A 27,832-nucleotide genomic window follows, 5' to 3' on the forward strand; every position below is an offset into this window, starting at 1 on the left:
TAATTAATTATTTCATTATTTTAAGGCTTTGATCAAAAATCAAATTTGAAACAATTTGTTTAAAAACGCTATAAACTGTTAAGTGTTTTCCCTCACAAATAATTTGAATTTATCGTGAAATGTTATTTCTTCTGGGTATCATATAGAAAGAATTTCTGATCTATAAATTTAGTACTTATATGAAGCTTTTTTAGCAATTTAATCCGAAAGTATTTAGTGTTAACAGAAAATGTAATAATAATTGTATAATTATTTGTGTACATTTTTTTCCTTAGAAATTTAAAATTTTAACACTTGCTAAAATCATCAGTTTTCATACTTACATTTTATCGCAGTTCTTAGAGAAAGTTTATCACTAGTTAACTTTTTACATTTACTATAAAGTAATTTAAATGTCAAGTTATTTTTTCTGAGGATACATGGTAAGTACTATGTTGGTACATTTTTTACACAATCTGAAAAAAATATATTCAAAGTTGTTAAAATATTTTGTTGCAAATTATTTGTGGAGAACTTTTTAAATGTTTTACAAGTGATCACTTAAACACTTATAAAATATTTAAGACAACTTACGAGTTTCAACCATTATAGAACGATAAAAAAAGTTCAATAGTTGTTGTTCACTGCTCATAGGAAAAAGTTTATATCGAAAACCATTAAAGATTTGCGAAAAAAATAGTTGATTAATTTTACAATTTATAGCGTGTGCTCTCTTATTGGATAAATTGTATGATATATATATATATATATATCTGTTTTATTCTTTCTATATATAGTCTTATATGTTTAAGACTATCGGTTTTTATGATGATGTGTTTTTTTTCTTCAATAAACACTGTTTTGGGATGTAGAGTGACCTGTATAAGAATATCATGTATAACACATTTAAAAATTATTATATGTCATATTAAAAACTCAACAGAGATTTAATAGGGTTTTAAAAAGTTATTAAAAAAAAAAAAAACAAACAAACAAACATGATCACTTTATCAAACTACAGTTTCATCGATTACAAACTTAAAATAATGTTTACTTACCCCAAAGCTAGATCATATTTACTACCCCTAAATTTTCTATATACTCGAGTCATTTACCAATTTTTTAACTCAATTGATAAACCAAACAAACAATACTATATAAAGGAATTTACCATCTATTAAACGATTATTGCAGACATTGATATAAAAAAATCAAAAATGTTTAATACCATGTTCAGTTATGATATGATGCTATTATTATAGGATAACATTTAGATGTATTATCTGTGATAGGTCATGCTTATAATGATATAGAACATTTTGATACAGAATAAATTTAAATTTAATTATATTTATTTGAATTATTCATTAAATAAACATGATACACTGATTATTATTCTTTAAAAAAATATTTTAATTTTGTTCGCCTCTTTTACACGAACAGTCCACTATTCAGTACTTTTTTTTATTTGGTACTTAGCATTTTATTTAAATAATTTGGTTTTTCGAGATTTAACTATTCATATCAAATTGATATTTTTACATACACATAAATGAATAATTATACTATATGTATATACTATCCGATAATCTTAATTTTTTATCAGCTTATTATTTCTGTATTTTTTATATTATTCTTCCCAAATCTATACAATGTATTCTTTTAGTAAATAATTATAATTTTGATAATTTTACTTTTTGTTTATTTTATTTTTTATCTGTGAATAGATAAGTACTTAAAAAAATCATATATTGTAAGGTATAAACACGAAAACGGTTTTTTATTAAATTTTTTTTCATATTACTGTGTTTTTAACTAGTAATCTTTGATTGATTTCCCAAATGGGTTTCCACAAATAACTACAACGAATACTCCTAAACTTCGATCTAACAATCAATTTTCTTTTTCATTTTTATATGTTGCACCACTGAAAAACAATTGGCATTCCACTTATATGCTATACGTCTGTCGATAGTATGTTTATTATATTTGTTTAACCACGAGCACGTTTTACGGGTGAATACATTTTTATCATACACTCCACCACGGTGAACTGTTCAATAAAACGCGCTAGTTTCAATAATAAATGTACACATGTCCTTGCATGTATACTTTCACATTTCTATAAGTATTTTACTACATTTATATGAATACTTATTATTATTATTGCCCTTATCACGCGTTATCATAAAAAAAATCGAAACAGTAAAAGTGTAACACACGTTTACTGCGGAGCATCTCGTCCCCCGAGGTTGCCGAAATGTCTTTACGTTATACCTGCAGTAAGTTTTTTTTTTTTTTTTATATATTTTACAATTTTTTTTTTCTCTTAGCCATCAAATTAGAATATCGCGTCCGCATAAACTTTTAAGTTTCCGCTTCTTTTTCTCTTCCATCTCTTATTTTCCCCTTTTAAAACTCAACAACCAAAAGAAGTTTAATTGCATTATCGAGGTTGGAAAATTAGTGTAAAAAACCATTTTCCACCGTCACTAGTGCATGACGGACAGCTATTTTGTCGATCTTGTCCTTTTCTTTAAAGAAAAAAAACTTTATTTTATGGTGATTTATCTACATACACAAAATTATATTATAGTAGCTATACATAGCCTCATTATGTATTATATATTACTAAATTAGTGCCTATTACTATTTTGTTATTTACAAAACTCAGGTGTGAAGGGGTTACAGTTTGTCTACACGGTAATCGTTAATGTCTGCTAATTAAAATAATTACCCGTCATATTTTTTTTTCACCCTTATTTTTTGTTAGTGGTTTTTTTTTTTACTCCCCCTGAAACTGTTTTTCTAATTATATTCGACCGGGGGTTTGTTTATTCCGTAAGCGGTTTACCGCTTAATCCGCCGATTCAGGTGGCTTAAATAAATATCGGACAATTTAAATAAGGATTTAAAAATGCCTGCAGTTTTTCCTGAAAAATAATTATACCATTTATACCATCCGATTGACGCAATACGTCGGTCTAATTGTATAATATAATATGGAAATCGTATTTTAAATCATTAAAATTTATATATTGACGTATATTGATATGAGGAATTCAAACTATGGTAAATATATTTACATCAGTATGTACGTGAACATTAAAACCAGTGCAGTCGTAGTAATTTATTATTTAATTATTTATTTATATACCCTGGGTGACGGGTCCTTATTCGATTTCTATCCTGTTTATATTTTTAAGAAAATATTTTTTTCTCAACAATTGTACTTATACGAACGCCATAATTAAACTTGCATAAAATTATATACGCATGAAATTACACAAGTAGAAATTAGAAATGAAATTTTTTTATATAAAAATATATAACTATATATCAGCGATAATATACGTATGTTGTAAGTACCTATCTACGTATATTGTATACATCGTTAACTCTATACTTAATAATATGTTAATATAAATAAAATTGTATGAAAATTCTTTATTATTAACGAATCCCCGAGTTTGTGACAAAAATCATAAAACGAATAAAAAATGTTTGTAAAAGGGTCGTACATTATTGTAGATTATTCAAAAGAGGCGGTGGCAAAAACGCTACCATCCGGTATAAAGGTCGCCATCCCGGGAAAATGGCATTGCTGATTGTGCAAGTCCACCGGAAGTGGTCTGGGTTAAATGCATGGCCCGACGAGAGCGTAATTGGGCACCGGTCTTTCGACTGCCGGGAAGAAGGGTCACCTCTACCGCTGCGCTTTAGCAGCAAGGGGGGGGAAGTGGACGACATGTGTTTTATAATGTCGTCTGGTACGCCGCCACCTACCAACTTCGTCCACCACCTATTCACGCGCGTATAAATTCAGAATTTCCTAATTGTCCCTCCCCTATACTCTCGAGTTTATGGTTTCCGAATAAAAATGATTCCGGATAGAGACTGCGCTATAGCAAGATACAGTGCAGTTCGCGTATAATATATATATATATATGTACATACATGTACGAACCATCAATATGCGTATGCATCTATAATTAAATGTGTTTGAGTGTGTGTGTCTGTGTATGTGTTAATTAATTAAATTCAAAAACCACTAGACCACTGCCACCACCCTGTACAAACCCACTCGAAGCCCTTCGTTATTATAATATAATATACCAATTGTATATGGTTGTATTAGTTTTTACAATTCTGTGAATGGTATATTTCATTTTATTTTTATAATTGTATGGAACATTATATACCTACTACAGCGTAGTGTTACTCAATTATATGGATTCTTACTACCAATGGCTTTGATATTTTTCTGAAATATAAAATGCTTATAGTTTTTCAGAATAGTTGGTACTTAATGATTCCTACGGAAGAAATAATATCGATAAAATAATGATATGTATCTAATTATGCCATACGTATTTATTTATAACTAAATAATCATAAGACTTAATATAATTTTTACATATCATAGTACCAATATATTTTAACGTCTATTGTTTTGTAAAATTTACACCATTCAATTGAAGAACTTTTAATCCTATTTTGTTCTTCTAGTTATAAACTGGGTTGTCAATTTAATGTAACTCTCGTTACTTTAGAAACCCTTTATTTTTAAAATTTTTTCTTTGACAAATTTATAGAAACAATTAGAGTTCACTATTTTTTTTTATCGTTATCAGTTGTTAATTTTTTTTTTTTTAATGACATAATCGTTCATTTTTAATTTTATATTCCGAAGCAAAATATTATTCTGAATATTTTGAACTTATTGGTTTATTGGTTTATTAGTTATAACAATGGCTCAAAAAACGCAGACGTTGCAATATTTTCTAAACACTTTCGATTTATAGCAGACCAAGTAAGAAATCCGAACTATGGATGATGAGTTTACAAATTGAAAATTAAAAATACATATTTCGTGAATTTCGTTTATTTTCGAGGAAAAGTACATACTTCATTGATTTTCATAAGCATATTAAGCCTATTTAATATTTTCTAAAAAAAAATGTTTTTTTTCTTTATCTTTATATTTAAAATAATATTAACTATAAAACTCAATATTATTTTACATGATTATTTATTGTTATCGCCGCAGTCGAATATTAATTTTATTATAACAGTTTGTTGTGCATTTAATCTATATGGTGCTAATATTCCGAAATATTATCGTATTGTAAATCTATTTACTGTTTATTCTCCACTACATTTTTTGTGTACAGTTGACATTTGACAATATTTTTGCACATATTCACATATATATTTTGATTGTTTTAGTTCTTATTATTAGTTATTACAAGTCCTAGTTATAATTTATAAGTACCTATATTTAATGTTTTGATGACAAACTTGAATTATCCAAACTTTTTATAATTATTACTCATAAAGTGTGTTCATACAAAATTTGATTTTTAATACTCTGATTTAGAATAAAGAATTAAAAATGTATGTCGTCATTAAAAAAATAAAACATAATGCAATGTATGTACTTAAGAAAATTGTTTTGAATAACTTAAAATATTAATATTTCCAAAAACTAAACTTTTTGAAATAATAATCAAATTATTACGTTAAATGGATCACCCCGTGTAATTATACATTTAATAGCTAATTGGTATCCTATAACTAGGAACAGTTATGTTGTATTTTAAATTCGTTTGACATAAGTTAGGTATTGAATATTTTTAATATATGTTGTAGAATACATAATAATAAAGTATAAAATTAATTTGGGATAATATAAAAATAATAAAAATATAATTATGAACGATTATTTTATGAAATATTTCCGGGTAAAAAAGGTAATGTAGAAAAATTAGAATTATATTTTATAAGATTTAGTTTTGATGTTCTATAAAGTACAATATACAAATATAATATAATATACAATATTATACATCCATTTTCGTAATAAAAATTTAATATGCTAAACATAATTTATCGTTAAACGTTTTATACCTTTTATATATTTTTAAAACACGATGAGAATTATCTATTATTTTACGCGTATAATAAAAACCGTTAACACATTTTTATACTACTCGAGCGTTTCATTTTCACCTCGACTTCTCCCATATAGCTAATATTAATAATAATAATTTTAAGAAGACAATAAATTCTTATTGTTTTCCTGCAGTTATCGGTAGGGTGTGTGTGCTTAACTGGTACATATACTATACTCGCTAATATTTATCGTTGTTTACAACACCTTAAGGCCATATTTACTTGTATCTACATTTAGTACACCTACAAGTATGAATAAATTATACCAATTAAACGAAACTCACTAATGCATAGTTTTTGCAGCACTTTTTAAAAAAACATCATGTTTTAATGGAACATAATGCTTTAACAAATTATATGCTATAGAATTAAACATTTTTTAAGTAAATTAAATTTTTAAAATCAAAAAAAAATTTTTTTTTAATATTTTTTCAATATTCATGATAACGTTAAAGCAATATGGATCAAAATTAGGATTGCCTATTTGTTTTTACGAATATTTATTTTTTAATTCTTTGTATTTAACTTTTTTTTTTATCACTATTCGATATTAACATGTAGCATAATTAATTGTTTTTTATCGTTATGTTACGTTTTGGTATATGAACCTAAATAATCAATAACTTCATTCGTCTAAGACATAATTTTGTAAAATTCAGTTTTCTACACTTAAATATTTATTTTTAAATCTAACGAGAAAATTGATGTTGATCGTCACCTGAATTTTCGTGGTGTAATAGTCGGCGGTCAGTGTGTCATCTGCCACTGAAATGGTATATAAATTTGACTGGGCTTATGAAAAAAAATTGTTTGCTGAATGACTTGGTAAATCTTGTACAGTCAGCGGTGTCATTAGTAAATCTCACTGGCGTTTTACGTTTTTATGATTGGCCTCTTCGTGTACTTTCCGTTGCCAACCGGCCAGACGGTATTACGACGACGATTAACCCAGCTCGAGGATGCGTTCCGGTTTTCAAATTGCCCAAGTCCTGCCACCCTCCTAACCCCTCATCATCCATATGTGTTATTTAATACTCACTGTGATAAGGAAAAACCTACCTACGACTTACCTGGAACGGAAAATGCGTACGGCGCATCATCGTTGGGTCGGACGAAGGATTATTTTCAAAAACCCCGGAAGAGAGCCACTGCGCTCACAATTGGATTAGTATACGAGTTGTGGCGTTACTATAATTAAAGAACCAAATTTTGTGGGTTTTTGATTACTGTACACGTGTATAATATCGTATTGCGCAGGTCGTTTTGTCGAATAATCTAATGTACATGCCTATGATATTATGTATTTTCGTGCGACGCCAACAATTCGATTACTAAAACAACAAATCGTTTTATTCTGATCGCACCACCATAAAACACCTTGTAATTTCACAGAACATTGCGTGAAATTTAGTGTCGTTGTTGGCAACAGTCATATTATATTTTATTATAGTAACACCACCGCTAAAAGTAGTAGAAATATCCGTTATAACTAGCAGTGGCGTTGCATTAATAATTTTAAACAAACCTGTATTCGTGGTAGACACTTCGTCTCACAGTCGATTTAAATTAATAATTATAAAACATTTCATCACAGTAACTCATCGAGGCAGGTACAATATATGTAGTTTCTAACCTTTTTGAATCATTAAGGATCACGTTTTGGAATCCATTAACCAGAAGGACACTGACTGGTGACATACAACGTACAGGCCGAGCTGAATAATTTCCATCAAGACAAATCTATAGAATCTAAAGTTTATTGTTAAAATACTATACAATTTAATATTATATATATTTATTATAGAATGCTGTGTTAGATTAACAACTAAATTTTTACTTAAAATTTAAAAATTTAATTTAAAAGACTACTAACATACTAATATAGGGCTGCGAAGTATGGACTACTACAATTGTAACAGAACAAAGACTGCATACGTTTAAAAACTGAAAAAGGATATAATTGTATCCAATCAACGATAAGAAGACCGATCAGTGGCGTAGGATGTTTAACTAAGAATTAAAGGAAAAATTAAAAATGGTAACAATTAATTGGTTCATAAAGAGTTAAAAGATACAGTGGTTAGAAAATGTATGTAATACAGATGCAGTAATAAAGATAGTACTAAATTGGAAACCGGAAGAAAACAGCTATGGGGCTTTTGAAAGAGATGGATGAATGTTGTAGAAAATATTTGGAAGACCTTGGATCACAAAATTGGAAAGAAAAAGTACGGGATCGAGACAAGTAGAGTGATTCGTTGATAACGGTGAAAACTCTAAGAGAGTTATGAAAGTATTCAGAAGAAGAAGATGATTTAAAAAGCGTTTTCGAATATATCTTTTTTCTTTTTGGTATATGAATAAATAATATATATAAATAATTATTGAAACAATAACAGTAGCACATTGCGCATAGCAAGTTATCAATGGGGATTGTTGGTATATTGTATATACTACTATAATCAAGTATTTTGTATCAAATAAAAATCTAAAATTGTTTTTATCATAATAATAAAGATTAGGTATAGGTATTAGGGTAATATTTCTCTAGATTTCAACGAATAACATATTTTTTAACTAATTTATATAATTGTTTAAATTGGGAGAAGTGAAAGTCAAAGAGTTTGGCACCAAAATGTCTTAATTGCGAGGTTACGAGTTTTCTGCGGCTTCTATACAAAGATTGTATAAAATATATATACATACAATATTCACCAATATCCTATCTCTATCGTCGTTAAATCATGTAAAGAAATTATGTAACTACATTAAAACCAATTTGATTACATGATCAATAACCATATATCATAATATCTATTCCGAAGCGATCGTTTATTCATGCGCACGTAGATAAAAAAAATATATAAGATGTAACAAAATGCACTAATCACAAGATAATATCATAATATGATATTCTGTTGAACGATTTTTTTTTTTTGTACACTTATCAATCAGCTTATAACGTTTTCTTTATTTATTATTAATTTATATCTACTAAATTTCTAGTAGTTTTTAATATTATTATATAAATAATTTAATTTAATATTTTATTTGTAATTTTTTCATTATTATTGTTACGATTTATAAATGTAAAATTTGTAAAAATTAATTACATTAATATTAATAGTTTAAAATCTTGATCTCTAATTATAAATAATTTAAACGTTTTTATAAAAAAGTAAATATAGTAATATTTCTTACACCCCCCCCCCCCCCCCCCCAAAAAAAATTTACTTTAATAATACCTCCCAGGTCATCATCAGTCGTCCCCTGACCATTGCGTTTAATATGTTTTTATATATGACAGTACTACAAACAATATTTGAAAAAAAATCATAATATAAGTTATAAGGAGCGTTCGTTAAAGAATATTCATGATTCTTTGTTATTTGATCAAATTATGACGTTATCATTTGTTTTAACAAGGCGTTTGTATTAATTTCGTTCCAACAAAATACTCAAAACTTTCTTAAACAACCCGGGTGTAATTCCTACATTTTAGACGGGCTAAATTAGCTGAGAGCAAATTTGACAGTACTTCATACATCGGGTGCATTAAAAATGCCACACAATTACGATAATCGAGTTATTTCAAGTTGAATACTCGACTTCGTCTTATGCCATCGGCGTCGTCCAACAGCGTTCCGCCTCTGCAGCGTATTGTCCCCGTGTTTAGTAATTCGCTTAAGTGCTATTTTCGTAATCGAAAAGAGTCCCGTCTTTATAATTTATTGACAGCGGAATTCCCTAAACAATTAGGATATCCGTTACTGTTGCGTGTATTATAATTTCACATTCTTTTCTCCCGCCGCTTTATTCTTTTTGACAAAATGACAACCATACTAAAATAAAATTTTCAACTTAACCACCTATACGTTTTTATTTATATATATATTGTGTTTCCCGTTCGACATCAATTACGGTCGTACAAAAATAATTTGTAATTTCAGACTCAATAATACCGTGAACCGTCTTATTATTTTTCAGTTCGTCGAGTGCCGCCACAGTTTTCCATCCCTCCGCCCACTATGGAGAAGGTGAAAGTCGGTGAAAACATCAGCATACCCTGTGTGGCCGTCGGTTCGCCTATGCCGTACGTAAAATGGCGCAAAGGAAAGACAACCGAACTCTCGCCCGAAGACAAACTGCCTGTGGGACGGAACGTGTTGAACTTGACCAATGTTGAGGTTTCGGATAATTACACGTGTATAGCGGCTTCGTCTCTAGGCATGATTGAAGCGACGACTTTCATTAAAGTCTTGAGTAAGTTAACTTTTAACGTAAATTAAACGTTCCGCTGTCTTCCCCTCTGCTGCGCAACATACATTATAATATAATTATTACGATATTATACATATTTTATCGGTGAAGTGATCGCCAAATGATAAAACTGTATGCTAAGGATTTATTAAACTAATTAAACCCATAATATCCATTCTATACATGCATGGTATATGTACCTGCCTATATTATATAATATAATCTACCTTAAGTACCTACCTACTACAGTGATTATTAGATAGATAGTTGAACTTAACTCGTTAAGGGTTAAATGTAATTAAAGTTAGTGCGAATTCCTATCGCATACAAGGAAGTAAGCCTCACAACCTATATTGAATAGACGTTTTCTTGTTCTTCAGATATCAGTCGCCAAACGCATTTCATATACTGAACTATTGCGATTTGTATTAAATTACATTGACGTGTGTGTAATATTAGATATTCCGCTTTCGAATATTATATATAATTCATTGTATCGAATCATTATTACAAGTTTGGAAACTGAATAATAATACAAACAGCTTGGTATACATTATTAATGTATGATATGACTTTGACGACGAGGACTTAAATTAGTATGGACATTTTTATTATGATATAACGAACAGAAATAATAAAAAACAAGTTCCCTTGAATCAGAAAAAATATAAGTGTGTATCATAGAAACTCGATTTTTCTACGTCAAAAATGAAAATATAATTCTACTGAATCTTATTTGGTGCATTTAAAAGAATACAATTTCTCAGCGTTTATTTTTTGTACCTAAAGCAATTTTACATCAATAAATTGTATAGGTGATTCATTATTTGAAAGAACTTTTATTTATTTTATAAAGCACCACGTGTCACATTTTATTTAAACGTTTCTCTGGAGTTCGTATTTTTATTTTTTAATGCTACTATATTCGCTTTTATACATTATATAATACATTATGTATACCCAGACTATAATCTATATTTAACGCTGCCGGTACTTATTTTCAAAAATGTCCCTTTGTTCTTATTCACTTGCCTGCCTTTTTCGTTCATTGCTTTCTTTATTTAACTGCAGTAAAACGTGGTGTTTACAATGAGTACAATGTACATTATATATTACTTATCTGTTAATTTTATCGGAACTCTATTTGTCATTCGTCCCGATTTAAAACTGATTTTAAAGGTAATCGACTTTTTGATTTATGTTATATATATTCTATTCCTACTGCAGGTGGTTATCCCACGAGGATTTTATAAGACAAGTGATATATGTAAATATGTTGAAGGGTTTTATTGTATGAATTTCACTATTCCACCGTTTCAAATATATGCACAGGATACATACCTGTATTCGATTGGAATCTAGTGAAAACGTCCACAGTAAATAATATTCGTAAAAATACATAATTTTGCATCGAGACAATAATATCAATAAATTTTAAATTTAGAAAAAAAACATTTGTCTTATCTTATGCATTTATCATATTATCAATTAAATTACTATAAAATACTTGGAATAGTTGTATAACTTAATTCATTAGAATGTACAATCACCGCTTATTTTTATGTGTCTAAATAAGAGTTTTGTACATTTCCATAAACGTCAGGAGGTTAGGTTATTTAAGTTCCATCGACCATTTATGACTGCCACAGTTAACTACACAGTATCGTATAGAATATGAAATATATAGTACTAGCCATAGAACCTAAATCTTTTTTTTCGTACAGCGCTGCCCAGTCCGCCAATCGACGTCAAAGTGTCGGACGTGACGTCCACATCGGTCAAACTGAGCTGGTCGCACCCCAACCCAGATGATATTCAGTACTACACAATATCACACAAACCCAGATCGGCATCTCAGTCACCGGGCGTTATTAGCGGCGTAGTGACCATGTACTACACGATACGACCGTTGAGCCCTTACACCCAGTACGAGTTCACCATATCGGCCGTCAACGGGTTCGGTCACGGACCTCCGTCGCCGCCCATCGTGGCCACCACCGGAGAGACAGGTAACATGACGTTTGACAAACTATCCTGCCGAACCCCGCCAAAATAAAAAACTCAACCACGTCTTTTTTTCAGAATTTCATATAATTATTATTATTTATTGTGTTATTCCAATTTCCCGCCGTTGTTGTTGTTGTTGTTCGTGGCCTGAGGGGTAAATTATAATAATTTAAGGGACTTCTTTATTCCGGAAGGGATCGTCGTGGGGACTGAGTTCGGGTGCTATTGGAAATGTATAATATGTGAAGATTCGTATCGTTTTTAAAAGTATACTGTCATTATAATATACACAAATCGTATGAATAATATTATTGACATTTTTTTTTTTTATTATGCGTTTTGGGGTTATTGTTAAATATTATATCGTGCCGGTACGAAAACCTGGGCAGTAGTATAAAATTGTATACTTATTATGTATAGTTTCGCCGCGGGCCATCGTCGTAATATGTAGTCACGTCAATGCAGCTGGTGACCGTCATTATAATAACATTATAATATGAGTGCCCGTAGAGTGTAAATTCTGTATAGTAAGATAAAATAATATCTCAGCTAAAAAGTCACTATATATATATCAAATAATATGTGGGGGACGGGTGGTGGTTAGATGGACTGTCACGTTCGGAGGTGTGCGACGGAAATCCATTAGGATAATGGTTTTTCAATTACAACTATTGACGTTATCATTATTTACTTGTTTATTTTTTGTTTTGTTTTGTTTTTTTTTTTTTTTTGGTCAAATAACAGCTTGAACAAACTTGCGTTTTTTATTATTATCATTATTATTTTTTTGGACGGGAGACCCGTCTTTTATTGTTGTTTTAATGAGAACAACAACAACGGAAAAAAGCACATATATACAGTCACACAGCGGTGGTGTATATATTTAGCTTATACAGTAAAAGTGGAAATTTCAAAACGGTTAATTTCCCGGTCTAATTAGAAAACTAATTAATGGTGCCAGAGGTCGAATGCCTTTATTCTTAAACTTTTCCCGCCAAAAAAAAAAAACTATATATATTCTTATTCTTTTTTTCCACTGTGAGCTTTTAATTAATTTTTGACCGACGACTGAGAGCCAACAAAACGTGTTATAAAAGATGGTATAGTCTTGAATATAAACGCAACTCCCCTCCCCCGTATCTCCATTTATAATAACTTCCCTTCCTAAAAAAATTATTGTTTTTATGTGTATTTCATGCTACATTTGAACATGTTTTTAACGGATAAAATTTCGTTAAAAAAAATGTATTAATCTAAGTAAGTGCGCGAATATTTTGATGTTTAAATATATACACTATTTTTTTTATTTTTATTTTTTGTTTTTGATGTTTTGCACCTTTTGTGTTTTGATTGCACTTTTTTGACGTACGTAGATTTTGCACAGTAAATACTATTACCTACTTTAACATGGAGATGATTAGTCTCAATCAAACTCACAGTAGTAATTAAGCATAGCATAAGACTATATTAATATACACCTATTATTTTTCTTCCTTCTGCCGTTTAGTACCTATATAGTGTATTATATATATAGTCGTTTTTGTTTTGATGTGTATATATATGCTGCACAATATTTTTTTTATTTTTTTAAAGTGTGGATTTTACACATTTTAAAATTTTTACACGCTGATTAAACAATGTTAGTGAATCGAATCTTTCTTACAGTTGCAGAACGCTGCAGTATACGTAGTTACACAATAATCACATTTTTCTTATTGTTTTTTGTTTAATTTTTAATTGACCTAATATTTTAATCAGTTATTATAATACAACAAGTATTAAGATGGATTAAATATTTTAAGTTTTATTATTTTATAATATTATAACTATTTATAATAATACGATGTAAAAGTATTCACGGAAAACCTAATTTTTTCATAAAATTAATAAATTATAGATGATCGTAATGTTTTTTAATTGATAACTGTTTTTAATAATCGTTACAATGAGATAATAATTAAAATAGTTACCAAAAAGAATCATACCAAAATTCAACAAATAATTTACATGCTATCCGAATATCATAAAAACTAAGTAAAATAATTTGTTAGGTATATATAGTTTTGAAAAATAAAAACTTTTAACCAAACACTCGAGATCGTATTTAAATTTTAATTAAACTTTTTAATCCAAACCTCAAATAATTATAATATTCTGATGAAAAAAAAATATTTACGTTTTATCGTTGTCGTTTTAAACTCAATATTATCGATTCTTATTATATTCTACACTTCTCACAGCGCTGATATTGCTTTTTGGGGGCGGTACAATGATTATAAATTAAACATACAAAATATTATAATATATACGTCTACAACCTAGTACGGTTTAGGTTTTGCGTGTATAATATTATACAATGTTCAATCGGGTAAATAATTAACACCACCGTGTATAATAATATCTTTATGAAACATTTAGCTTTTACGATGAAAATGTCCCCGCAAACAACACAGTAAATATAACGTTGTACATAATATTATTATTATTATTATTATTATCATTATCTCTGTCGTGCCCCATAATATTCGTTGTACAGATGACAACCCATTAGCTAATTACATTCTGACGTGTCTCGACGAATACTTCGTAATAATATAATGTATGCCGGGAAAAAAATAATGTATTAACATAAAGGAAGGGTTTATCAAATGAATATAAATCAAGATTTTTATTATTATTTTCATTTCGTTCACATTCGTGTGTAACTACACAAAATATGTCACTGATCGAATATATATATAATAAAAACACTAATAATAGAATTGCCATCAGAAATTGACTGTTTTCATTTTCATTTCAAACGTTCCCTTCTTCGTCGTTCATTCACCCTCCCAATCATATACCTGTGTGGCTCGCCTGTCGCAGCGACGAAGCCCTCGTTACACTGAAACTCCCGGACCAGAACCTATTGATTTAGTTAATTCAATTACCATCATCGTTGTCCGAAGCAGTGTATATTTATGCGAGAAAAATAAATTTTCATTTTTCATTTAATTATTTAATATCATCGTTTCACTTCTCAAAGCTTATTTATTTATAAGTGCCTACATATCATACGCACATACGTAATTTGTCTTAAAATATTTTAAATTTAGTTTTAACTGAAAAATATCAATTCACATAGTTTTATAACTTATTAAGTAGGTATATACATACATTTAAAATATAGATAGTAAGAAAACAATTTTTTTTTAAATCGCCCATTATCTAATATATAATAATTGAGTTAAAATCGGTTACATTTTTCAATACTGCTTGTTGTAGTTAAATTATTAGTAATATTTTTTACCAATTAAAAATGTACTTTTTTTCTACAGATCTGAGTTGAGCATATAAAATAAATAAGTTAAAAATAAAAACCAATTATTCATTTCCCATTTCAGGACTACAATATACATGTATACATTTATAAATAAATACACTTTTTTAACGCGCGAATATATTCTTTTTTCCCGCCACCATATTATATGTATACAGTTTCGGTATTGTGCGTTGCACACACAGCGGACAATGACGCCACTGAGGCATATTTAGATCCCCCACGTTGCCGCCCTTTTCCAAAAACCGTTTTTCCGTAATTAACCGAAATTACATGCATATGCCGATGATGTTTTCTCCCGTTCGTCCCCTTGCGGTTGTTGGCTTGTACGTGGTTATCATACAATGGGAACGCGCAGACAATAAAACTATATTATACCTATACATGTATAATACGCATACGTTGTACGTGCTCGCGTTTTTCCCTAGATTACGAGTACCACGGAGAACGTGTGTGCTCATCGATTCGAAAAATATTAACATTAAAAATATATAACGTAAAATCGAATTCGTATGTTGTGTGTTTGTATATAAATAATAAATATATATATATATATATATTATTTTTACACCGCGTTGTTGCAGCAGCACGGCACTTCCCCAATGCCCATATCCCCGCAAATGCTTGCGTTGTAGACGTGAAAAATAAGAAACGCGGAATACTGCATCGAAAATTAAAAAAAAAAACCTTTAGCTGGAATATGGTATTATATATATGACGTCTTGAATAATACTTACATAATCTTCAAAATAGGATTTCTATGTATACGTATTATATAGGTTTTAAAGCATCGAAACTCCATATGTTTTGACCCCGATATAGTATGTATAGTATGCATTATGAAAATAATGTTATTAAATATGCTTTTTTTAAATTAGTTCCAACTTGATCACTGAAATCTACAAGATGTTTTTTTAAGGTATTAAAGTATAATTTTTATTAGGTACGAAATTGTGTTGACTCTTGTGAACATGTATAAACATTAAAATGTGCATACTATACACTGTATAGTATACAGTATTAAACGCTCCTAGATTTTATTTTAGATTGTGTTTTTCTTCGGTCGCGCCCCCGAAAAATTCACGTCAATAATATAAAACGGGTTTTTAAATAAATAAGTTTGGTACTATACATATTATTTTATAATAATCAAATATTATAATTATCAAAGTTTAAGCACGACGTAAAATGATGGCAACCCCTTTATGCATATCTGATTTTAAAACTTAAAAGCACATACTATTCATATACCATATAAATATTGGCTGTATCTTGGTGGAGTATTTTATTTTCTTCTCGACTATACGAGTATATACTGAACGCACATATTTTCTCTTAGTAAATTTAATGTAGTTCTACGGTAATTTACTCGTTTATTACGGTCGGGATTTTCCGACCCATGAAATACATATTTAAATACACTTAGGTTATATCGTATTGTATTATTATCACTGTTATTATTTAACTTTCTATTATGTTTTTATTCTACATAAATATATTATTGGTTAAAAATCGCTCTACAAATGCATCACTGATAATATATCGAACATTAATTTTATAAAGAACAACAATCGCGTGTAACAACTAAGTATAATATATATATTTAATATTCTAAGGCCCACGAACAAAGTGCGCAAATACTGTTTATTGTAATATCGAATTAAACTTGATGCTTTTCAACCGATCGCGTCGGCACGATTTAATGACTTATTTTACACTCATTTTCTCGACAGAGGCATACAATTTAATCACCTCTAAGGATACCGCTGTTGTACCACCTATATTATATATGTTTCACAGCGCCGAAAAAAAAAATAATAATAACAGTTGTAGCGATGAAATGGTGGTGGTGTGGTGGTGGCTGTGGTGATGGTTGCGGCTACCGTATTATACAGTACACGGTGCCGCGGGTAGCTTATATATAGCGACTAACGTTTTTATCCCCTGCGTGACCTCCATTTTAGAAAAAATAATATCACACAAGTCGGCTTATTATTATTATTATTATTAAACGTATAATGAAAAGTTAAATTTTATGTATATTAAAATAATAATAACAACGTTTAGTCCGCCGCCGGGTCGCAGCTTTCGGCCCCGAAAAGTAGCTGCAGTAGCTGTTGTTGCTGCGCCATGGCGGTGGTGCGTCTGACTGATGCAAGGGGTAGTGTGGTTATACATTGTTTTATTATTATTGTTATTATATTCCTAGACACCTACCCACCACACCCGCGATTACGTAATGAATTTTTTTTTTAACTCATTGTTTACAAAATCGCTGTTGTTATAATTACACCATTGTGTGAACGCTGTAAACACGGTATAAAATTAAAACTGTATATTAATTAAACGCAACGTGCATATATAGTGTATATATGTATGTTTGTGTGTGCGCGCGTGCTTAAGTGTGTGCGTGCGTGTGCGTGGGTGTGTATGTATAGATGTCATGTATTATATTATATAGTATTAGTTTGTATAGACGACAAAACGGTGGTCGCGCATAGGATACGCCGACACTGGCGACAGAAAAAAAGATAATAATAATAACACAGGCGTCAAATTATATCAACTAGGTACCTACAGAAATGAAAAACTTCTGTTTCATTAGTTTAAAAGCTTTTGAAGAACAGCACTGCATCGTATATATATATATATATATATATATACGTACGTATACATAGTTATATAGATATATCATCATCGTAGACGTCCGGTTTTTATCGGGCTATTGAATACACTTATATTTTGATAACGCTTTTCTATGATATGTGTATACACTGCAGAGTGTTGTATGGGATAGCGCCCGTATTTCAGCTCTTACACACACTATGCCTGTGTATATTATTTATATATGCGTATTTGTGTGTCAGTGTATACGTATATATACTATTTTAACTCGCTCACTCTTATATTTCTGTTTTTTTTTCTTCTAGCGGGCCTATCTGCTTTTGGTGAAGGTGCAAGTAAGTTAGATTTGATTTTTAACCAACCTTGTCGTTTATTATTCAATATAATATTACATACACTTGAATAACTAAATCTACATCTTTTTAACAGCAAAATTAATTTTCTCATCTTTGCTGTGCTATATAAATATATATATAACACATAACACTTTTGTACTAACATTAATCGATTTATAAAAATTAGCTGCGAATATTTATAAGTAGGTATATATAAAACTATAAACTAAAATTAATAAAAAATATATTTTCTTTTCCGAATGACATCAAACTTGGTTTAACAATGCTTAAATAATAATTCAATTTCCTTTGAAATTTCTAGAATTGATTAATTTCCTTTTACGAATACACAATTCGTGAGTGGATAAAAGTTTTGTTCTCATTTCCAAAAATGATATGCGTAACCATAATTTATTCTGATTATGTGCATATATATGAATATCATTTTTCAAATTAAAACTTAAATTAAACCTATAATAGGTGCCTGTATAAAATAATAAACATTCAATTGGTCACATATTTAAAGTTATTTTTTTTTCACTGGCTGAACCTTCTATTATTTATTTTATACAAAATTCGTTGCGTGAGTAAATAAAATATATTTTTTTTTCATTTAATACTCTGACATTTTTAATATAAAATCATTTACTTTTAATATATTTTAATTTTTGTTGTATTTCAATGCCTAAAATATACACCATTATAATTCGTCCAGAATCTAAAATTAAATTTAATATAAAAATAATAAATTATTAATTAAAATAGTTTTGATTAAAAACGTATAATTGTTATACCTATTATGTGGTGAAAACATTACAAAGCAATTTTAATAAAATACTATCAAATTTGTTTTAAAGTTTAATCTTTTACTACAAATGATCAATTTATTATTAACATTATTAATTAAGGTATTTTTCCGTGCTCTGTATATAATAATTAAAATAAAACTGTTATTTTACATCGCAGAATTGCATATAGTTTTTAAATATAATCCCAACATAATATTTTATAATTAAAATAATAACATATTATACATCAAATTGCCTGCCTCTTTTGCACATATTATTGAATTATATGAATTTCCTTACTAAGTATATCTTAACATAATATTTTTTGTAATAAATATATGAGACAGAATTATTTTATAAAATTTTATTATTATTGATATTTTACTAAAAAAATAACTGTTTTCAAATTCAATCTATTTGTAATTTTAATTATAACTGGAGCACAATTTCTTTTAATTTTATTAATTTATTAGTAATTATTACTAATTAGCAATACAAATTCAAAAAAAAACTGCTTGGTAATTAAAACTTTAAAAACTTTATATTTCCAATGTGTATCTAAATTGAAATAAACGTTTTTACTAATTTTTCGTTTAAACGGTAACTATCACACTTTGAAATCGTTTTAATCTAAACTTTTTCTTTGTAGTGGAAAAAGCAATTTAATTTAGTTTGGAAAATGGTCATTATATACCTCAAATACTTACAGCTCACTATTTGATTCATCGAGAGAATTAATTGTATGAATTAAATATATTTTTTTGAAAGAGACGATATTTGTACGAATGATTTAATGGTTTTAATTTTTATATTTCGATATCACACGATATATATTGATGTAAATAATATATATTAAGTTACTTTTTGTATGACTATGTTTCATTACTATTCCGAAAATATAGTATTGAATAATAAACAATGTACTCATAATAATTACAATATTAATTTATTTTAATTCGCATTATTACTTATTACATTATGTTTATTATATTCCATAATTTACTACATATGACTTAATTTCACAAATTATACATGGTGTGTCACAGTTGGAACTTTTTTATTGCAGATCATTGTAATTTACATTAGATAAGATTATTACATTTACTTAATCCCACGCATCTTTAAAGAATTATATAATTTTTAAAATATAAAATATTAGAATTTTCACCATGAATCAATTGAAAGCAAACGGACATTAATGGAAAAATCGTTTTCTTATGCCAGCTTTATAATGTTTTCACAATAAACCAAAGCCTTTTATCGCACTACCCCGCAAGAGGTACGGAACTTCGACTAAAATTTAATATAGCGTGTAACAAAAGAACTGACAAATGTTATTAACTATAACTATGTAATAACTTTTATTCAGATCAATATTTTGTGATTTTTTTTTTTTTTTTTTGTATGTTTATTGTATAATATAAGTAACTATTGTGATTATCAATATTAATATATTATTATTCTAAAATACTTTTTTTTAAAGTTTTGATTTGAAAAAATATTACTTAATCTATTGATTATAATTTAAAATAAAATAAATATAATTTAGTAGGAAATCCTAAAAAAAAGTTCAAACACCTATGTGGTACACCATAGTATCATGTAATATTACGTTTTAGACATTACGGACATTTTGTTTAATTTTAGAGCCTGGATCCGCTCCACGAAATATTCAAGTGCGTTTGCTCAGCTCGAGTACGATGGTCATACAATGGGAAGAACCCGAGACGCCGAACGGTCAAGTGATTGTGAGTACAATAATTACAGTATTTTAACTATTAATGTTCAGCTTAATATATATAATATGTTGCACCGATGGACAGTAAGACTATACAACTCGTTTATGCAAATACGTATTACTCGTTTTCACGCACAGAATTCGAGTACCAACTAATAATTTATTACACTTAATAGAATACCTACTTGCACGACCGTATCCACTTTCCTCTATTATAAAAATGAGAAATTATCATTCTCTTAACAATTTGAATACCTATATTTCCATATAAATTCTGCCCAATAATATTTTTCCGTATAATTAAATTATATAAACAAAATATCAACTGTAAAATAAATTAAAAATCGTATTTTGATAAAAATAATATACTAAAATGTTAGTAGGTAATTATAATTATTAAATATTTAGTAATTTAGTAAAGAATTTTATAACACACTCATATAAGTATATACACATCAAATAAAGAATGTATTAATTATACAAATCAAGCAAAAAAATATCATCTTTTAACCTACAGGTTACAAAGATCTGACATGCCAATAAAATACATTTTATTGTATTTAATATGTTCATATTTTTTCTTTTATATAACTTCAATAGCCATTTGGAAAGATGTTGGCGGTTAAAACTTTTCATGCAAATAAGCCGATAATTATATTTATTATAAACGTATCTCTATGTGCTTATGTCTTAATTAAACTTGATCAAAGTTACGCGATTATCGTCTGTTCGTGTCACACTCAATACACTACATAATAGTTAAAGCTATCAGTGCTGCTTAAAATATATACAAAATATCAGTTATTATATTATAAACATATATTATTTTAGTATTTAATAAAAAATAAACATAGTCTTAGTCAAAATAAATGAGTGGTGAAAAATATTAAGTATCTATCTATGTTTTTTATTTTAACTTATACTAGGCATCATCGGGCTAACACATATTCAAAGTTCATACAATTTTAAATGTATTAAACCTAAACATACATTTTTACACCGGGTTTCAAATATATTCGATACTTAAATGCCAAACTTACACAAACGAGTTTTCTTCGAACAGAAACGCGTGCAATATAATGTTCAGTTGTATATTTTATAACATTATCTTTGATTTGTCTTTAGCGGTATAAGGTGTACTACACAGTGAATCCGGACCAGCAGTTATCATCGTGGAATACTATGGTAGTTGACAACAATCAGCTGACCACCATCAACGAACTGACACCTTTATCCGTTTACACCATTCGAGTGCAAGCATTCACAAGCGTGGGACCTGGCCCTCTTTCTTCACCAGTTCAGGTTAAAATGCAACAAGGAGGTAAATATAACCGCTGCCATATTAAAGTATTACGCATTATTGTAGGTTTTTGCTTGATATATAGGTCTGCGAATTACACATCGAGACGTCTTCGTCTAGCCGTAGAATATTTGGTGCAATTATAGAGAGCGTTCCCTAGAAGGATTTTATATGACCTCAAAAATTCGATACTCAATTATATTTTCAAATTTTTAAATTAAGTCTTACACCTTCCAACTATTTTTGTTACAGTAATCATGTTGACGTAGATTGGCTATTAAGCCTAAAGATAAAATATATTCTATGAAAATAAAATTAGACAATATTTTGTAAGTCAATTAATTATAGTTTTTTTGATATATTATTTTAACAATAAGTTTCTATTATTTAAAAAAGCAAATACAAGTTTTTATAAATATTATTAAATATCGTAAAGAAAAATTATTCAATCAATTTATTGTAGAATGTTTTTCATAATTATAAAATTATATCTCATACGCTACAGCAATGAAGCTAAATTGCCTATTTAAGGCGCCGTGTGGTTATAATTTTTTTTATTTTGGAATTCAGTATAAAAAAAAATCTGCTGACATAATGTCGAAGCGGGACGTCAAAAAAAAAAGATTATCAAAATCGTACATAAATATATATATATATACATAAATTGGTTTTTATAGGATAACTAACATTTTTGTATAGATCCCTTGAAAAAAATTCATACATCTATGTGAACTGTACAATATTTATTACCGTTTTTTATTTCATTTTTTCTATATATTATATTAGCCATTTTATTGTTTGCATACTTTAATGGTTTGTTGTATTGTTTAAATTTATTTATAACTATATACTATATTGTTCTATTGGACTCCAAGCCCATTAATAAATAAATAAATATACTTACTGTTTATTATTTACAAATATAGATACAACTTTATATAACCCTATAAATTGGTGAGTGATCCAAGTGTTAGCACGTCTAACGTTTTAGGTATATTTGCAACTTTGATAATTTTTCTTATCATTATGAATTCGATTGTTGTTTTACCACTTTTACACACGCGTACTGCATATTTTTCAGTTTTGTGTTTAATTGTCATCGTATTTCTCGAAATCTCGTAGTGCCGAATTCTCGCCACTTCTGTTTATATTTTTGTTTACAGTCATTAATATAAAAATACGGTTTTAGTGCCCAGTCAACCAAGAGACTTACGAGTGAATGAAATTGGCGAAACGTCTATTGGACTCCAATGGGCTAAACCCAATCAAGTTGGCGAACAAATTCTCAGCTATGAACTCTACTGGAACGATACATATGCCAAGGTTAATATAACAAATTACATATATACTTACTCTAGTGACGACATTTTAATGAACTTTCTTATTACAATTCATTTCATGATTTTAAGCTTTTTTGTTTTCGATATCTTACGAGTAATAACTTTTAAGCGTATTTTAACTATAAACCACGATATACATGTACTGTTAACGGTTTTAAATTTTATCATCTAATATATAACATAACAATTGTGTATAGTTCCACAACCAGACTATTGTGTCTAAAACGCAAACGCTAATTTTTTCAACATAGAACTGATTTTAATCACATAATTTCCTATATGGATTATATGTAAACGTGGTATTCATTAATTTAATTTTGAATATATTTGTAATTTGTATTATTTAACGAAATATCGACAGTCAATTATTAACAAAAATACGGTAATCGTTTATGATGAATAATATTCACAACGTGAAGCCTAAACATGTAATGTAAATACATACAAAACAGTTTCGGAGCGGGACAAAATAAATATTTTAACGCCTTATACTTGCTGCAGGAAAAGCATCATCGCCGCATACCGGTGTCGGAGAATTACTCGTTGACCGGACTTTATCCAAACACGCTATACTACGTGTGGCTGGCGGCGAAATCGCAACGTGGTGAAGGAGCACCAACGCCGCCGATCCAGGTCCGGACTAAACAATACGGTAAGTGAGTGGCGTGTCGCCGACGCAAACATGCGTCAGAGACTTCTACTCAGTCGGCTATTATACGCGTATATCGTGCGGAAAGCATTCCAGGTAGGAGGAGACGCGACCGGCATAATAATAATAATAATAATATAATATAGAGTGCACACCACGACGCACCGGAAGAAAGCGACACATGCACGAGTGTTGTTTACCGATCGCACCGAGCTGCTCCCCGAATGTACACAGAGTGGGCGTATATGAATTATGGGAATGATATGAAACTACGAATAGTCAATGAATAGTATAAATAAAATATGCGGAAGGTTTTTTTTTTTTTTTGACAGGACACACGACTTCTTGATCAAACCGTGATACTAGAAACAGCTGTGACGTATTATTTACTCGTATAATGATCGACGGATGATGGGAACCTTGCTTTTATTTTTGTGAATTTATAACTTACCAGAAAAAGTGAATTGATTAATTTAATTTGATTTGTGTTGGACAATAAATACTTGAGGACTTTTATAAGACTATGATGAGACAAATTTAAACTCAACATAAATTATATTGAGGTGAGCTACTGTATACGTTTTATATTTAAACACGTATCTATATCTTCTGTAAAAAACATTCTATTGTAGAATTCATAACTAAAATTTTAAAATAATCTATATCACACAATATATTAATATAGGGCGTACCTAAATCTTAGGTGTTTGACAGGGTGAAGCATACTTTTAAGGCGAACGTATTTAAATGTAATTTCAGTGAAATTTTGTCATATCCACCCTATGTACAAAATAAATAAATGTTATACTAGGTATACAATAATAATGTGTCTTAAAAAAAAAAAAAAACTACTTCATATAATATAATATAATATATAATAATACATTTTATATCTCTTATATCAACATTTATATACATATATTTATATTATATTAGATCCGTTTACGCAAAGCGTGTTTGTATATTATAATAATAATATAATATAATGTCTACTGCTTGTGTGTACACAAGAATTGGACGCAGCTCGGTGTTTTAATGACGTTAGAATATGCACTAGCACACATACTTCGATATTATATATATATATTATAGATTTGTTATACACGTTTGTTTATATATATATATATATAAATCGTAATATTACTTTTGTTTGAATCGGAGCATAGTACCTACCTACCATCCCGTACGGGTTTTATCCGCGCGCGCCACCCAACACAAAAAAATAAAATAAAAATACAACCGATCGTGTACTCAACGAAGACGAGGGGATTTACATCGATGATGTTTGTCGTCTTTTATTATTATTTTGTTTTGTTTCTACCCTACCTACGAATATAATACGGTCTCGTGGTGGTAATATTATTTTTCGTTTTCGTCGTTATTATTATTATTTGTATTTTTTTCTTTTGATTTTTGTTTTTTTTATTTCTTCACCACGACTTTTTGTGTGTTTTTCCCCCCGAACCCGCGGTGTACTGCTTCTGCTACGCACCGTCACAGTGCCCGAAGCGCCGCCGCAGAATGTAACCGCCGAGGCCGTCAGCCCCACGTCGATCTTGGTCCAGTGGCAGCCTCCGATGTCCGATCGGAGCAACGGCCAGATAATCTACTACAAGGTGATGGCTGCAGAAAGCGGAATGTCCGACTCGGATGCCGAACCACACCGGGTGGAAAATGTCACTGCATACACGCTGGAAAACCTGAGACGGTGGACCGAGTACAAGATTTGGGTGCTGGCGGGCACGTCCGTCGGCGACGGCCCGTCCTCTTTCCCGATAACGGTTCGCACCCGCGAAGACGGTAAGCATATTCTCACCAAACACGCAACAGTCGCTATATTATAACCTCCATTTTCATACACACACACACACACACACACACACACACACACACAAATAATACCATAATAATCGTGACACACACAACACACAAATACAAGTTAACGAGGCCAAATTATAAATTTATGACTTAATAAAATAGTATTAAGGATATTATTTCTGCTCGGGGGGGACCAATATATCACATATATTATTATTCCCTCTGCAATAATATTACCTAATAAAATATTATTTTATGATACGTATTTTGATTCGCCTTCGCTGTGCGTTAGGTGTAGGAAGGTCGTGCTACTTCTTCACCACCGCTATATTATTCTATCGCTATATTAGCCCGCAGTGCCGTGTGTTTTTCTTACCAACAAAAAAAATTAAAAAATAAGAAATAACAATCGCATACTGTTTTTAATTTATGTGCCCACAATAGTTTGAGTTAAAAAATGAAAAAAATTTGTAAAATTAATATTCGCTTTGTTTTATATGACAAATTTAATTATAATGATTTTTTTTCATAGAATTTCATACAGATTGAAAAGATAAATGTGAATGCCTCCGAAAAATAGACCTTTAGGAGTCTCTTGGAGAAGACTCAAGTTCTTAAAAATAAATTGCATTTAAATAAAATATAATATTTATTTTCTATACATAAGCAATCAAAGATAAAAAATAATTTTAAAAAGTACAAATGCAAAGATTTAATTTGCAAAAGAATTATTATTTTTATATTACCAACGATTTTTAAAATAGAATAAATAGAATTAGATTTTTTTTTTTAATAGTACAAAAATAATTTAATGTTACCGCCCAAGGTAACTTTTATCTTTCCCTCCCACCACTTTATTTAACATGGCACTGCTATAATACTCATACTATAAAGCGATTACTGTTAATTTTACATTATATCTAATGTATATCTGCCGATATACTATTGTATTACTATAAGACAATCATAGTGATGACGGCCGCGGATATGGATACGGATTTATACTACGGGTGGTTGTTATTATCTTCTTCGTTTTACGCTCTGTATTTTTTTTTCTCTTTTCACACTTTCTTCCGCACCGTACAATATAAGTATTATTACTAAGATAAATCTCTTCAAAGTCCGCGTAATCGCTGTGTGTTCTTTTTATAATTTTTTGAGCACGCAGCGATACAACATAATGGGTGTATGTAATTTATATACAAGCACAGACGCACAGTAGAGTATTATAAACAAAATGATTTTTTGTTTTTAAAACAATGCACCACTATACTATACACCACAATATTGTTCTGACCCATAACTATCATATTATCGTCTCGCGATTACCCTGCACTAAACCACTCATATTGATCGAGTTTTTTGATTAATGTGTTGTTATGAATGTAGCATACGCTCTATAATAATCTATAGCGAAAATCGGAGAACGTTGCGACAGTTGTCATACTATGTATTCGTGTGCTATGTACGAAGACGACTCTTACGGCTTACGGTGTTTGAGATCTACTGCTATGATAAACATATATCTATGTATAAATAAGAGCTATACATATCCACTAACTATGGAAAATAAAATACCTCTCTCCACTCTCGAATGACCGAAATAATGTTATATAGTCCTCGCAGCTTATGGTCCGCGTGTATACACGTAACCGTCTTAGTGGAAGTTGTCTGCGAGGAACGTCTTGTAAAATGTCAATTGAGTTTTTTTCTCGTCGA

General features: G+C 29.4%; 1 protein-coding gene across 4 annotated transcripts in view; it reads left to right on the top strand.

Annotated features, from left to right (window-relative positions):
* The window catches only part of LOC132929564 (tyrosine-protein phosphatase Lar), a 151,257-nt gene that overhangs the window by 107,848 nt on the left and 15,577 nt on the right, over positions 1-27,832 (top strand). For 2 of the 4 annotated variants that reach the window (XM_060994998.1, XM_060995000.1), the window contains 8 exons: positions 9,922-10,197; positions 11,919-12,203; positions 18,451-18,480; positions 20,916-21,016; positions 22,132-22,327; positions 23,496-23,629; positions 24,148-24,298; positions 25,796-26,095. In XM_060994998.1, coding sequence (XP_060850981.1) covers positions 9,922-10,197; positions 11,919-12,203; positions 18,451-18,480; positions 20,916-21,016; positions 22,132-22,327; positions 23,496-23,629; positions 24,148-24,298; positions 25,796-26,095 — 1,473 coding nt within the window. The remainder of the gene's footprint in view (positions 1-9,921; positions 10,198-11,918; positions 12,204-18,450; positions 18,481-20,915; positions 21,017-22,131; positions 22,328-23,495; positions 23,630-24,147; positions 24,299-25,795; positions 26,096-27,832) is intronic. The other 2 variants (XM_060995001.1, XM_060994999.1) reach the window with 2 other exon arrangements.

The sequence above is a fragment of the Rhopalosiphum padi genome, chromosome 4 (genome assembly GCF_020882245.1).
Source record: "Rhopalosiphum padi isolate XX-2018 chromosome 4, ASM2088224v1, whole genome shotgun sequence".
Lineage (NCBI taxonomy): Eukaryota > Metazoa > Arthropoda > Insecta > Hemiptera > Aphididae > Rhopalosiphum > Rhopalosiphum padi.